Raw genomic sequence first — 15,675 nt, forward strand, 5'->3', positions numbered from 1 at the left:
GGGATTGGAACCATGGCAATGAAACGATGTACGGTGGAATGAATGTAAAACTAAAGTTCTCCCATGTAAAATATCATATAATTCACAATAAAACATGAAAAAAAAAATAAAGAAAGAATACTTTGTGACATGTGAAAATTATATGAAATTCCCATTTCAGTGTCCATAAATAAAATTTTATTGGAACCCATTCATGCCAATTCATTTAAGTATCATTGGTGGCTGCTTTTCACACTCTAAGGGCAAAGTTAAGTAATTGTGACAGATGTGTGGCCCACCTACAAGATTTACTGTCTGGTCTTTTACAGAAAAAGTGTCAACTTCTGGAATCAATCCATTTGAGTCACCAAAAATAAAAAATGTTTAATTAAATTGATTATGAGGAAGAGAGTAAATACTGAGAATCTTTTTTTTATCAAAAATTAATATGGAAAATTAATATGGAGTACTTTCGCTATTCACCAAAGTAGCATATAGAACATTGTCTTTGTGGATTATGTTACATAAATTTTGTTTTAATAACACATTTGCCAGGTGTACAACTTAGTGCTATTTGTTAAAGAGTCCTACTGTCCATCATTTAAACATCTGTTTTGAAGCATTGGTTTAAAAATAAACAGGTCCAGGGAGTGATTAACTTTTTAGTCTAGGAGCGGAGGTCCCTGGGACCATCAAGGGAGAAAAGCAGAGAGCGGGACGCTACCCAGAGAAGCAGTGATGCCTGAGATGGAGGCAGAGATGATGATGTGGAGAGATGGAGCAGCTGGGGACTTTAGACACAGAGAGGGCGAGGGGCTGTGTGCTGACGACCAGGGGGCAACCTTGTAATGTATACCCTTTAGTTGGTTGATGATGCATGGAGGGGATTGTAACCATGGCAGTGAAACAATATACAATAAGATGAATGTAAAACTAATGTTCTCCCATGTAAACTATCACATAATTCACAATAAAACATTAAAAAATAAATAAATAAACAGGTCTGTATAAAGGGACCAATACCACTGGGGAGTCAAGCGCACCTCAGAATAATCACCCATTCGAGATCAAAAGGGTAGCATTTACCCAAGGACAAAGTTCAGGATGTTTAGGAAAGAAAGCGGAATGGAAACCAGAATCACAGGGAGGAAGTGGGATAAGATGAAACAAAACTGTGCATGAGTTTTTGAATGGAAAACTGATCTGCTCTGTAACCTTCACCCAATTCACAATAAAACGTTAAAAAAGAAAACTCACAAATGTGTTATTAAAAACAAAACAAAAACAGCTGCCACAAATCTGCTCAGCACCCACTCTCACCTCCTCCAAGCTGAAAAGGACACCTCCAATGGGGGCACCAAAAGCCACAGAGACTCCGGCAGCTGCAGCAGCTGAAAGTACCTACAAAGCAAAGCATTCTGTGTAAGCCCAAGCCCTTTCTGGAAAAGAACCATGAGCAGGTGGGACTGGCAAGGGGGATGCCGGTGAGAGCTGAGCTGACTCACCTCACGCCTCTTGCCCTCGTTCTTGCTGTACTTGGAGAAAAGGCTGCTGAAGAAGTTACCACAGCAACAAGCCACATGCACCAGGGGTCCTTCTTTACCAAGACTCAGGCCAGAGGACACAACTAGCACCAGAGTGACAGTCTTGATCAGCAGAGTCCACTTGCCCAGGTAGCCCCTGATAATAAAGCCGCTCAAAATGGTCTTTATCTGAAAAACAGCACGGAGAAGGAGACAGGAATCAGCTGCGTCAATAGCACAGCTAGAAAGACAAGAAATTCCTCAGAAATACAAGTTTAATCTTAGCTGCACAAAATCATATGCAAACAAAAACTAAATCCAGTTGTTGTCGAGTGGATTCCAACACCTGGTAACCCCATGTGTGTCAGAGCAGAACTCCATAGAGTTTTCGATGGCTGAATTTCTTCTGATGGATGACTTTCTTCTGAGGTGCCTGCCTCTGGGTAGAATCGAATTTCTAAAGTTCCAGTTAGCAGGGAGCGTGTTAACTCCTTCAAAAGAGGCTATTTCAGATTTTTATTTTGCTATAATTTTATAGCATATTAACAGAATTTTTATTATATCAATTTTATTAACAGAAATCTTTAAAGGATCCAATGAATGGAAAATCTCAAGAATTCTGAAAGTAGTAAGGCATCATCATAATGAAGGTCGAACAAATAATTACCAAGGTCTCATTTCATTTATGGCATTTTCTTCAATTCACGTTACACTTTGTTATGCTGAGAATAGACATATATACCTTTTAACTATAAACTTTTGACTATTGAGAGATGGTCCAAGATAAAGAAAGAGAGGGAGAGCAAACTGAGCAAAATGCTAATTGAATAGTTTAGGTCAGGGGTCAACAAACTATAGCCCATGGGCCAAATGTGACCATTTTTACCTCAGGCATTATTGATAGAAATCCCTTTCTTTAATTCAAGGATAGAAGAGAGGTAGAGAAATAGTGCGTTGTGTGCAGGCGTGCATGTGTGTGTGTGCTAATTCCCAGAACTCAATGACATCCTTTCTACAAGAACATGATACAGTCTTCTAGCTATACTTGTCAGCTGCTGTCAAGTCAGCCCCAACTCATGGTGACCCCATGGACAGAATGAAATGTTACCCAGTCCTGCGCCATATTCACGATCGCTGGCATGTTTGAATCCCGTTGGGTAATATTTTCTTATGATCCATAAGGTTTTCATTGGCTAACTTTCAAAAGTAGATTGCCAGCCCTTTCTTCTTAGTCTGTCTTAGTCCAAAAGCTCCTTAAAATTCAGGGTGATCCTACTGGTATTTGAAATACCGATGACATCGCTTCCAGCATCCCAGTAACATACAAGTCAACACAGCATGGCAAACTGACAAGATGGGTAGTGGTTGTAGGTGTACAGTCAGGTGGTATTTCTTTAGCCTTGAACTAGGGGCAGACAAACGAGCAGTGTGAAACTAGTCTTGAACTAGTGGTGGTTAGCCTCTTTGAACCTGTGCTCTGGGGATCTCAGGTCCCTTTATTTAAGGGACATTTTAGTAAGCCTGCCACGATCCTGCCCTTTTTTGTTGCCTCGAATAAAATTATCTATAATTTTTTGTCAGTTAGTTAATGTGGATGTAGACCCCAGGGTACAGTTGAAAAGCATAATACCATTTAGAAAATTACAAGCATCTAAATTACCTGAGTCTTTGCCAGCCGTGACATGTGGTGAATGGAACAATGTAATAGGTATTTTGTAATTCTCTAAAATGATTTTATAAAATTGTCATGATCAAATTAGGGGCTGGGTAGGCAAATTCATTCCCAGTAGATGCCAAAATCCAATCACTTGCTTTAATTTGAATTAATAGCTACTGGCCCAGCAGGACTTTAAGTAGATGTATCACAGCACATTTGTGACTCTGTGGTGGTAATTTTAAAACCAAAATCTCCTCTGAGAACTAGAATAGTTGTAAGATCATTAATGTTTTGTGACAACAACTCCAAGAACGTTCTGAGAGGACACGATTTCTTCCACAGTTGATAAGAGAGTCCTGGTGGAGCGCTGTAGGATCAGCACTGGACTACTAACTACAAGGTCATTCAAATCCACCAGCCGGTCCTCAGAAACCCTAGACCAGGTCTCTGAGAGTTGGAACCCATTCAATAGTAATTAACAACAGCAACATAGGGGTTCCACTGCTAAGACCAACACAAGTGAAAACAAAGACACGGATCCCCAGTTCAGCTCCACATCTCCAATGCAAGCACTATCAAACTGGGAGAGACCATTGCGTTAGCTTTCCCCAGGCATCATTTTCTGAGGTCCTCTTCCATTCCTCATTAGGAAAAGAAGTTGAAAGAAGAGAGGATCTGGTTTTTCCAGTACCTCTCTTCCCTCTGTGGAATTCTCTAGAGAGATAAAATTCCTCCCGTGCAAATGCAGAGTTGGAAGAAAAGTCCCTCAATCCGTACTTTGCCTTGAGAGCTGCCTGCCAGGTGCAGGCTAATTCTTTCATCTTCCATCCTTTCTTGGTGTTTTCTTTTCGCTACTGTGTCTGGTGTCAGATAACCAACTATAGCGCTATGTAGAGTCCAGCTTTGTGTGACTCCCCAGGTAATTCTTCCTGGATTTGATCTTTGATCTTTTTGGTTAGGGACCTTGTTACCCTCTCCTTGTGGTTCTAATGTCAAATCTCTTTTCTACCTTGGAGTTTTCTTCATCCCAGTGGCAGGATTCCATATTCATCATTTCATTTCAAAGTTACCTATGCAAGTTTTGTTAGCTTTGTTCTTCCAATTTACCAAAATCCACGCAAGTAGTCTTTTATTAGCGTCACCTTCTAACTTTCCCATTATGTGAAAACTTCTAAGAAAAAAAGATGTCCAATAGTGTCATTTGCTCGGCCGATTGTACAGCGTTTCTTCAATTAAATATCTTTCAGCAACATGGTGGCTTTACCTAAATTTTGCTAATTTTCCCATTACCACTTAAATTCATTCCTTTTAGCTATGTAACAGACCACTCCAAAATGTAATGGCTTAAAACAATAATTACAGTTGACTCTCATTATTTGTGGCAGTTATGTTCCAGAAAGTTCCCTCACATATCAAACTAGCCTTGTTCAACCTCAGCAAAGAACTTTTTGAAGGTACAAATCTGCAAATGACTGTGAGCATTTTTAATAACCAGGTGAATTTAAGACTGTGGAACCCACAAAGACTGAGGATTAACTGCAACTATTTAGCTTATGATTCTGCGAGTCGGCAGTTGGGGCCAGGATGAGCTGAGTGGGCAGTCCTTTCAATTTAGGCTGGGTTTGACTCTTCTTGCCTGGGCTTGTTCATATATCTGAAGAGCACAGATGATGTGGCTGAGATGGCTGGAGTCTCTGGTCTTGGCATTGCCCATCCTCCAGCACGCTAGCCTGAGCTTCTTCACGAGGTGATCTCAGGGACCAAGAGAGCAGCAAGATGACAAACCCCAAGGCACAGAACCTTTTCCAGTTCCACTGACCAAAGCCTGCCATCAGTGTTGGAAGACACCCCCACAGGGCTGGGGACCTGGAGCCAGCAATCAAAGGGCCCCTGTCCCATCTACACACTCCCGGTGAGCCTCCGCCCAGCCTCCGGGCATTGCTAAAACACCAACAGCACTGTGCCCTTGATAAAGTGTGAGAATTCACAAATTCTTTCTGGTTATTGAGTTCCCTGTCTGGGCTTTTTGGGAATTAGCTCAAATCCTCCCAGGTTGAAAGTTCAGTTTCAGGCATTCCCCTTGATCAGTGAGGTCACTTCCCTCACACTTTGGTTGCACGGAAGTGCTGAAAACCAGTTATGAGAACTCAAAAGTATATAGGACGATGTCTGCAGAGCGCATGCAGTCCAGGGAGTTCCGTGTTGTTAAGATTGCTATTAGCCTGTCACTACAAGAGTGGAATCATCAGGAAACTTTCTCCACAACCAACCCCCTTTCTTCACATGACATTCCAGCTGCACAATGAGTATTCCTGAGCCACGTGATGTGTGCAGTGAGCGAATGCCAATTCCACAGCCTCTAAGACTCAAGCCTGATTCACCAAGGCAAGGTTTTCAGCATCTGAGAAGCAACAGGATACAGCAGTTAAGAGTCCAAAGCCTGAAGTTCAGAATGCTGTTTTCAACTCCCAGTGTACTAGCTTGGTGATCTTGGGGCAGGTGCCTTAACTTCTCTGGGCTTCAGTTACCTTGTAGCTAACGGAGCTGAACACCACCAGCGTCATCAGCTCACTGTGAGGCTGAAATGGGTTGATAATGTCAAATGGAGTCACCAGATGGTACAACTGACTAACATACATGGGGTCACACCAGAAGTCAAAACTGACAGCAACTGGTTTGCTCTGCTTTTGGGTGTTACATGCTCAGAATGGTGCTTGCCCCAGAAGTGCTACACAGGTATTTGCTCTTATTACTATTGATTGGTATAGAAGATATTCAGACACACTCACCTCTGGTATACCAGAGCCACAGGCGTAGGGTGCAAATACCCGCACCAGGGAGACAGCCAAAAATGCAAAGAGCAACGCCCACAGGATGTACATTAAGTAATTCAGAATGTAAGCACTGGCACCCTATACAGGAGACACAAAACAGGAAGAAAACATGAGCCCTCACAGAGCAGTACAATCTACCCAGCCCTGGAAGGGACTGGGCAGGTTCTGTCCCCTCCCAGAGAAACTGACAGGCTGCTGGTGGCTTTATCAGCTGTTGCTATAGCACACACAAACACTGAGCCGGGTGTTTGTCTTGGAGCTGTTTACACAGTCCTTCCATGGGGTGGAATGGAAACCATGAATAATACTAGGTTTGAATTGTCACTTGCCCAAGAGTCAATGAAAGGTGTGATGCAGAAAAGCCTGCTTTTGAGACCCTGGAGGATTTGGGCTGTCTTTTCTCCAGTGGATGGGTGTCTCTCAGTTTTCATTAAGTCCATATCCCTGCCAATGGCAAAATGCCGGCACTGGACTTCAGAATAGTGTCACTCAGAGTGGGACCCTCAGCCTCAGTGTCCATCACCTGGGAATTTGTGAGAGATGCCAATGCTCAGACCCCAGGAACTCTGGAGCCGGGGGCTGGCAAAATGGGTTTTGAAGCACTCAGCCCTCCAGGGCACTGTGATCAGCTAGCATTTAAGAGGCACCAAGAGAGGGAGAAAACACCAGTGTCCCCTTTTGAATCATTCACTGGATCATTTATCCCAAATTCTCTGTTGTGTGGGAAACGTTTTCTGGACTGAACCCACAGTCTGGGGTCTGTGGGGGAGACCGCACTTCTCTGGGCCTCAACTTCCTGCCGCCATCTGGACAACTCTGTGAGGGGGTAGGGAGGAAGGTCACTTATGAGGCAGCCCACAGCACATGTGTGTGCCTGTGAAAATGCATAAGCCCAGTCCAGGAGACATATATTCACACCCTATGTGTTGAGAAATCGGACTGAGGGATAGCTTTCACCCACTTTAAAATGCACTTTTTTAGAGACTAAAAATAACTTCTCCTACTTGCTAACAGTAATTCTTTGAACCAACTTATAAATCTTAAAAACAGCTGAAAAGATGGACGGCCATGTTGCCGCAAAACACAGATTGCTTGGAAGAGCTAGAACGGAAAACATGGCGCCCAGCCAATCCTGCCTGCCCACTCCTATCAACCCGAGGAGAGAATTTATTTTTGGAAGTAATGGAGAGCTTTGAGAACATGTGAGATTTCAAGATCCCTGTCTACTTCAGAGATTTGAAGGAATTAATTTTCAATTCCACTGAGAAAGAGGTTTAGCAAAATGGCATGGGCATTCCAAATGTCCTCAGCTGTGGTAAGACAAGCAGGCTGGAAAAAAAAAAAAAAAAAAAGTAGGGGAGGGTGATATAGTCATAGACAATATATCTTCCAAGGACAGTTCTAGCTGCAATAGTCCTACATTACTCCAAACATGAATCTTGGCAACCCACCTCGCTCTCTCCCGGGTTTCTGATTACTCAATGGCTTAGCGTCATTATGGGAGCAACTGAATTTGATTAAAAATTAACTCTTCCTGAGATAAGAATTTTATAATGATTGGAAGCTTTGCGATCCATAAAGGCAAGCATCCAGCCTGTGGTTCACCGACATCTCCTCTATGGCTGGGACACATTCTCATCATAGAAGGCCCAGAAATATCTTAAATGCACTCGTAACATGCATTGAAAGATAACTTCAATCACAATGAGATATGATTTCACACCCACTGAGACGGCTATAATACAAAACTGACAATAACAAGTGTTGGCAAAGATGTAGAGACATTAGAACCCTCCTTCATTACTGGTGGGGAGGTAAAATGGCACAGCCACTGTGGAAAACAGTCTGGCAGCTCCTCATAAGAGTAAACACACTGTTACCATATAACTTGGCCATTGCATTTCTAGGTATGTTGTTGTTGTTAAGTGCCATCGAGTCGGTTCCGACCCATAGCGACCCTGTACAGAGTTTCCGAGGGTGTAAATCTTTACGGGAGTAGAAAGCCTCATCTTTCTCCCGCGGAGCGCCTGGTAGTTTCGAACCACAGACCTTAAGGTTCGCAGCCCGATTCGTAACCACTACGCTACCAGAGCCCATTTCTAGATATATACTGAAGAAAAATGAAAATATACATCTACACAGATGTTAAAAGCAGTATTCACAATTGTTAAAAAGTAAACAGAACACAAATGTCCATATGCTGATGAACGGATAAACAAAATTGTATGACATCACCATACAATGGAATAAATATTCAGCCTTAAAAAGGAATTAAGTATTGATACATGCTACAACACGGACAAACCGTGAAAACATTATACCTAGCGAAAGAAGCCAGACACAAAAGAGCACATATTCAATGATTCCATATATGAAATGCCGAGCGCAGGCAAACACACACAGTCAACAACTAGAATAGTGGTTGCCTGGGGCTGGAGGATTGGGGAAATGGAAAATGACTGTTAGTAGATAAAATATTTCTTTTGAGGTGATAAATTATTCTAAAATTAGACAGTAGTGATGACTATTGTTGTTGTTGTTATGTGCCGCGGAGTGTGGAGTCAGTGCCGACCCATAGCAACCCTATACAGGGTTTCCGAGGCTGTAAATCTTTACGGGAGCAGAAAGCCTCATCTTTCTCCCGCGGAACAGCTGGCAGTTTCAAACTGCTGACCTTGCGGTTCGCAGCCCGATTCATAACCACTACGCTACCAGAGCTCCTTAGTGATGACTATGCAACTCCAAATATACTAAATCCACCAAATTGTACACTTTAAACGGGTGAATTTATGTATGTGAGTTCTAGCTCTGTAGTGGTGGTGGTGGTGGTGTGCTGTGGAGTCGGTTCTGACTCATAGCGACCCTGCATAGGATTTCCGAGGCTGTAAGTCTTTACAGGAGCACAACAGCTGGTAGTTTCGAACTGCTGACCTTGAAGTTAGCAGCCCGACCCATAACTACTAAGCTACCAGAGCTCCTTTATATCTCAATAAAACTATTTAAAATAAAGAAAAACTCTCTCCTCAATGAGAAGACATAAAAATCAGTCATATTTCTTCAGCATAATGAAACCACCCTCAGTTAGAAAAATAAAGCCAAACACAAGGCTGTAAAAATACGTACATATATGTAATACAGAGGAACACGATGGGGGATGGGTTTTCCAACAAATTGGAGCAGTGGCATCAGAACTAGGAGGAACCCAAGTCACAGTAGTATTAAGTCATGGACTGCTATGAGGACAGTTGAGGGTGAAATCACAGACATTCTGAAACTGCCCAATGATGCTCCCATGCCAGAGACCCTACCCAGACACCCACCTCCGACTGATTCACCAAGAGCTCCGACCATTTCTGCCACAGGGGGCACTTGTCTCTGTCCTCAAAAGTGGTCTCATTGGAAGTCCAGCAGCACTGTTCATGGCTGTACCAGAAAGCTGACAGGCAAACGCCCTCCTTCAGGTCTGTCATCCAGTCGACGGCGAGGTCAATGACCCCAGCCAACGTGCCTGTAAGAAGTAACAGAGGCTACTCAGAAGACCAATTCCACAAGGCCAGGGGAGCGTACAACACCAGCCAACATGGGAGCAAGTCGGCAAGGGGCACACCACAGGATTGCCACTGACCAAAGGCACATCCCGATTCATCTTTAAGTCATATCAACAGCCATGGAGTAGGCAGGGAAGTGGCCAGCCCCATGAGGGATGGAAAGGCCAACCGTGTGGAAGACAGAGATGCACAGGTCTCCGCTCTTCTCAGAAACACCCAAGGCCAAGTGTCTTTTAGAATGCACCCTTTTTCAGATTTTGGAACTAGGTTCATACACCCCCCTCTAGGAGCTCTGGGGCAGGATCTGGGAATCACATACATTAATATTTCTGCAGGGAAACACAGAAATTCCAACAAAGTGGAGGTCTAAGAACTATAACAGCTTCATATCATTTCAAGTTTTGCCACTCAATAATAAAACTTGGAAAACTAAATGTAGGGAAAAGCTTGCTTAATTAGAACTTTCTGGAAGTTTCTGACCTATGGAGAAGGGCTTGTGGATCTGGAAATAACTACCTTATAAGACGAATTGAAGTGGGATAAATAAGTATAGTGGGCCACTCTGGCATTCTTTTTAGAATAACCATTCCAGTCTTTTACAAAGGCAGAGAATGCTTTCCGGTACTGAATTATACTAAATTGTATTGGTCCTCATTACACTGGTAACTCCATACCAGCATCACCCCCACACGTACTTACATGTATGTACCCACAAGGGTGCTCACTCCTGCCTCCTCCTGTCTCAGTTTGAGGGCCCATTTTTCTGGTCTGGATCTTTAGCCACTCCTTCCTGACAGCACTTAAATATGTTCTCATCACTCCATTTGAGAAATGATGTTTCAAAAACCTTTCTCAGTCCCTCCCTGCCTTCCAGCCACCATCCTCTCTCTTGCAGCCCATTTCTGAAAGTCTGCCTGACTACAATGTGGAGAACCCACTTGACTGAGCAAAACTGAAGGTAGGGAGGCCAGAAAGGAGGTCTGGCAGCTTTCTGGCCAGGAAGGATTCCAACATGGAGATCTAAAGATCCACAGCAGGGAAAAATCAGAATTGCCAGGCCATGGTGATGGTCTAGAAGGGGAAACATGCCCAGCTGTCATCTAAGTAAGTGCTCGGATGGTGAGCTCTTCTTTCTGCTGGACATGGTGCATGTGAGTGGTGCCATCTAGTGGATTCAAAACACAATACACCGGGTGTCTCTCCACCATTCCCCACTCGGTAGCACTGACGACCTGGGACTATGCTACCAAAGTTGTGTGAGGAAAGGTCTCAAATGAGAGATGACATTTAAACAAAGACCTAAAGAAGGTGCGGGGGAGATGGGGCCTGCAGATATAGAGGCGCAAGATTTCTGATGGCTGCAAATGCGGTGGCCAGTCGGCTCTGTATTCCTTATCCTACAGCACCACCTGCTGGCAGAACAGCAGATTTTAAGCTGACTGCTTTATGGATCAAATTTCTTTTGTGGTACAACAGTGACATCCAGTGGTAACTCCCTGGTATACATCCCGCAGGAGATGCTCCTGGGTCCCCATTGTAGGTATAAGAATATAAGTCAAAGTAGCACTGTGGGGGCGACAGGTCAGAAGTAGAATCCCTGGATTCTTTCCCTGAGGAAGCAGGCAGTGAATGAGGCATAGCTCCCCACTTCTTTTTTGAAGGTGTATTCAGGTCAAAAGAACTTACAGGGACATTTTCTGTTTGGGGTGAAGAAAAAGTTCTGGAAATAATAATGGTGCTGGTTGCCCAACATGGTGAATGTAACTGTTGTTAACTGCCATCAAGTCGGTTCCAAGTCATAGTGACCATGTATATTTGGTTCCTCAACCATTTGGTTAACAGTCTAATGACTAATCCCACTGTGCCATCAGCGTACCTTCAAAGAACAATGCACTGCCCCTGGGACTACCTCAGATACTGTGTGTGTCCAGCACTAGTGTGAGCATCTTTAACCCACTGCCACTGAGTCAATGTCACCCCACAGCGACCCTACAGGACAGCGAACTGATCCGTAAGGTTTCTGAGACACTGAACCTTCACAGGAGTAGGCAGGCAGCCTCATCTTTTTCTTGCGGAGTGGCTAAAGGGTTTGAACGTATCTTAAGGATGGTTATAATTCATTCTAGAGTCGGCCAGTATTTGTTAAAAGTCAATCTCAAATGGTAACTTTGTATCATATAGTGTTACCTTCTACATAAACAAGAACTCCAGAATGTACAATGTGTACTTTCAGTAAAACCCAGTATGGTATAAGAAATCCTCGTACTTGTCCGTGGAGAGGGCCAGGCATCTCTCTAATAACAGCTCTCCATATGACCAGGTGTGGAGAGCTAAGAGAAGTGTAAGGTCAGGTCTCAACTCGGCCTGATGGATATTGAATATATGGTGGTGTATTTTGCTTTTAGATACTTCAAGTAACAAAGTCCATGGGAGGGGTGAAAGACAACCACTCCAATCTGAATTCCATCCCTGCCAGTTGGTCATTCTGGGCTTGGCACCCAACTTTGGCCATGGGAGTATTGCACACCCTACCACGTACCTGCCAATAAGCCAATAAGCAGCATCACAACCCATCCTGACCAGGCATCCAATAAACTCTTGATGAACTCCCATATGGACTCCTTGCTTTTGCTGGTTATCTGGAAGCAAAGTAGACATAGTGGTTAACCTGGACACATTTTTCAATTCCTGAAATGCTTTCTCCTTTCTCTATCTACACTTTACTGCCTTCAGTCAGAACTTCTTCCTCTTCCTCCCAAACTAACAGAGTTTCCAGTTTCTCCCTTTGCAGTGCATCTTTACTGTATTCTGTGGCCTTCAGGACAAAAACACAAGCTCTTTCCCATGACCTACTTGGTCATTTGAAATGCAGCCTCATCGCTCATGTTTCCAGACTTATCTTTCCTCTCCTGTTTTATGAATTCTCCAGCAGACTCTGGAAACCCCATGATACTGCCCAACACACCATTGTCTTTCAGACCTTTGTGACGTCAACAGCAGCACTCCTGATATTCACAAGCTTTCCCCTTTCTTGGCCTAGTAAACGCTTCAACATCTGTCAATGCCCAACTAAAATGGCACCCTCTACTCACCCCTCCTGGAGTCCTGGTGTGGCGCTGTGGGCTAATGAATCCGACTGCTAAGTCATTTGAACTGCAAGGTCAGTTGTTCAAGCTCACCAGTTGCTCCTTGGAAACCCTGTACAGGGTTGCTGTGGGTAGGAATCGACTCGACGGCACTTAACAACAACAACATTCACCCACCCTATGTGATCTCTGGTTTTTGATGCCTAACTTAATTGTGATCCATTGAAATATATTGTTGTTGTTGTTAAAAGCCATCAAGTCAGTTCCAACCCATAGCAACCCTGTATAGGGTTTCCAAGGAGCAGCTGGAAAGCTTGAACTGACGACCTTGTGGTTCAAACTGACTTTGCAGCCCAGTGCATTAACTCACAGCACCACACCAGGAGTCCACCAACTAGAGGTCAGGTACTGGACACAGTGAGCATCCAATCTCATTTCATCTTCAGGACTTTACAGGGAAGAAAATGAGGTACAGAAACAGCACTCCCAAAGTCATCCAGCTTAAAGGGATCACAGGCAGGACGTGGCTCTAGATTGTTCTGGTTCCAGACTTCACACCACTTTCCTTCTCTCTTTACCACATGGCCTCCAAACTAGAGCACCTGGCACTGTTCACTTCCCCACCTGTCTCTAAACCAAGCCCAGCACATGGCACAGAAATCGCCATCTCCCTCAATGACTTCTGAATGACAGCATGCTGGTGAATGAAAAAAGGAGGCAGCCACCTGAAGGGATTCCTTTCCACATGTCCTCAGTGAATCCACATACCTTTCTGTGTCGATCGGTGTCCCGGGACTTTTCCCGCAACCAGTCGATGGTATGGAAGTCCTCATACGTCCCCACATCAGGGAACGGCTCGTCAAGAAAATCCATCAGGTTCCCAGAGCCACTCATTGCTCCACCATTGACCATACTAGTCACACCTAGAAGACCAACAGGTGGTTATCACAGGACACAGGATGGCCACACAGACACAGCAAGTGAGAATCCATGGGCTCTCTTTCTGGCATAAGCAAAAATGTCAGCATAGGTCTCTGTTTTCATGGGATATAGATAGCTCTAAAAAGCTTGTGTTATGCCAAAGCAAGGCATAAAAATCTGAGAACTGGAGGGATGAATGTGGTTGGACCATACCCCTCGAAACCTACGTAGTTATATCACTAAATTAACCATCGCTCCCCGTAGTTGAAGTTGACCACTTAGGAGGCATCCCCCATGGTTATCCTCAGGGATATGAAAATGTATGCCCAAGGTGAGGGAAAATGCTGGCAAGGCTTTTAGAAGATGGCAGCCAAGGCAATCTGTGCATGGAAGTGGTCTCCTGTACCAGTTACACCACCACAGATGGGTAAAGTTGCCAGGTAGCCTGCCAGGAGGCGCGAACCACCTGAAAGGCTGGCAGAACACTGCCCTGGGTGCAGGTGCTCATTGTCAATTGTCCTTAAGATACAGTTAAAAGACTGCACGTCTAAAGGTGGAGAGACCATTTCGAAAGGGACAGTGGTGACAGCTGCACATGATGAACATAACCAAAGCTGCCAAATTAGGCACGCTGGATGCAAAACATGTTGAAATGGCAAAGGCTTTGTCATCCATGTCTCTACCACAATCAAATCATTTAAAAACATTTTTTAATACAACTGATTTTCAACAACGGTGCGGACTTCGTCCAATGGGGAAAGACGTCTGTTTCAATAAATGGTGCTGGGATAACTGGCTTTCCACATGCAAGAAAATGCAGTTGGACCCCTACCTCACACCATACATAAAAAAATAACTCAAAATAGGTCAATGAACTAAATGTAAGACCCCACAACAAAACCTTAGAAGAAAACATAGGGGCCATGCTTCAGGACCTTGATTTTGACAATGGATCCTTAGCTAGGATACCAAAAGCAAAAGCAACAAAAGAAAAACAATAAATTGACCTTCAGAAAACTCAAAACATGTGCATCAAAGGTCTTTATCACAGAAGTGAAGACACAGCCTACAGAATGAGAAAAATATCTGGGGATCATATCTGATTAGGGTTTAATTTAATATCCAAAAAAAAAAATGTAATGAGTTCCTACAACTCAAGAACAAAAAGACAGCATAATTTAAAAATAGACAAAGGACTTGACTAGATATACAAATGGCCAAAAGGCACTTTAAAAAGATACCCAGCATCATTTAGTCATTGTTGTTAAAAGTGCAGTTGAGTCAGTTCTGACTCCCAGCAACCTATATTGGTTTTCTGAGGAGTAACTGGTGGGTTTGAACTGCTGACTGTGCGGTTAGCAGTCCAGTGCTTATCCTACAGCAAGACACCACTTCACCCCCACTAGGAAGGCTATTATAAAAAATAATAAGTGTTGGGAAAGATGTGGAGAAATTGGAACCTTCATCTATAGCTGGTGGGATTGTCACTGTGGAAACAGTTCGACAGTTCCAAAAAAAGTGAAATATAGAATCACTATGCTGTTGTTGATAGGTGCCATCGAGTCATACATAGTGCATAGGTACAACACAACGAAACACTGCCCGGTCCTGGGCCAACCTCACAATTGTTGCCACGCTTGAGCCCATTGATGCTGACACTTTGCCAATCCATCTCGCTGGGGGTCTTCCTCTTTTTCTCTGACTCTCCACCTTACCAAACACAGTATCCTTCTCCGGTGACTGGTCACTCCTGACAATATGTCCCAAGTATGAGAGATAAAGTTTAGCCATCCTGGCTTCCAAGGAGAACTCTGGCTGCACTTCTTCTAAAACAGATCTGTTGGTTCTTTTGACAGCCCATGGCACTTTCGGTATTCTCCTCCAACACCACAACTCAAAAGCATCAATTCGTCTATGATCTTCCTTATTCACTGTCCACCTTTCGCAAGCATATGAGGTTATTGAAAATGTCATGGCTTGGGTCAGGCGCACCTTAGTCCTCAAGCTGACATCTTTGCTCTTCAACTTCAGCAGATTTGCCTAATAAAATACGTCGTTTGATTTCTTGACTGCTACTTTGGTGAATGTTGATAGTTGATCCAAGAAGAATGAAGTCCTTGACAACTT

General features: G+C 43.8%; 1 protein-coding gene across 3 annotated transcripts in view; it reads right to left on the bottom strand.

Moving 5' to 3' along the window:
• Positions 1–15,675, bottom strand: part of CLCN4 (chloride channel, voltage-sensitive 4) — a 70,037-nt gene that overhangs the window by 31,944 nt on the left and 22,418 nt on the right. The window contains exons 2-7 of one of the 3 annotated variants that reach the window (XM_006835642.1): positions 13,396–13,550; positions 12,081–12,180; positions 9,314–9,501; positions 5,949–6,071; positions 1,485–1,691; positions 1,300–1,380 (exon numbers count right to left, since the gene is read on the bottom strand). In XM_006835642.1, coding sequence (XP_006835705.1) covers positions 1,300–1,380; positions 1,485–1,691; positions 5,949–6,071; positions 9,314–9,501; positions 12,081–12,180; positions 13,396–13,539 — 843 coding nt within the window. In that variant the 5' untranslated portion in view covers positions 13,540–13,550. Of the gene's footprint in view, positions 1–1,299; positions 1,381–1,484; positions 1,692–5,948; positions 6,072–9,313; positions 9,502–12,080; positions 12,181–13,395; positions 13,551–15,675 lie in introns of those variants that run through there. The other 2 variants (XM_006835644.1, XM_006835643.1) reach the window with 2 other exon arrangements.

The sequence above is a fragment of the Chrysochloris asiatica genome, unplaced genomic scaffold (genome assembly GCF_000296735.1).
Source record: "Chrysochloris asiatica unplaced genomic scaffold, ChrAsi1.0 scaffold00018, whole genome shotgun sequence".
NCBI classification, from domain to species: domain Eukaryota; kingdom Metazoa; phylum Chordata; class Mammalia; order Afrosoricida; family Chrysochloridae; genus Chrysochloris; species Chrysochloris asiatica.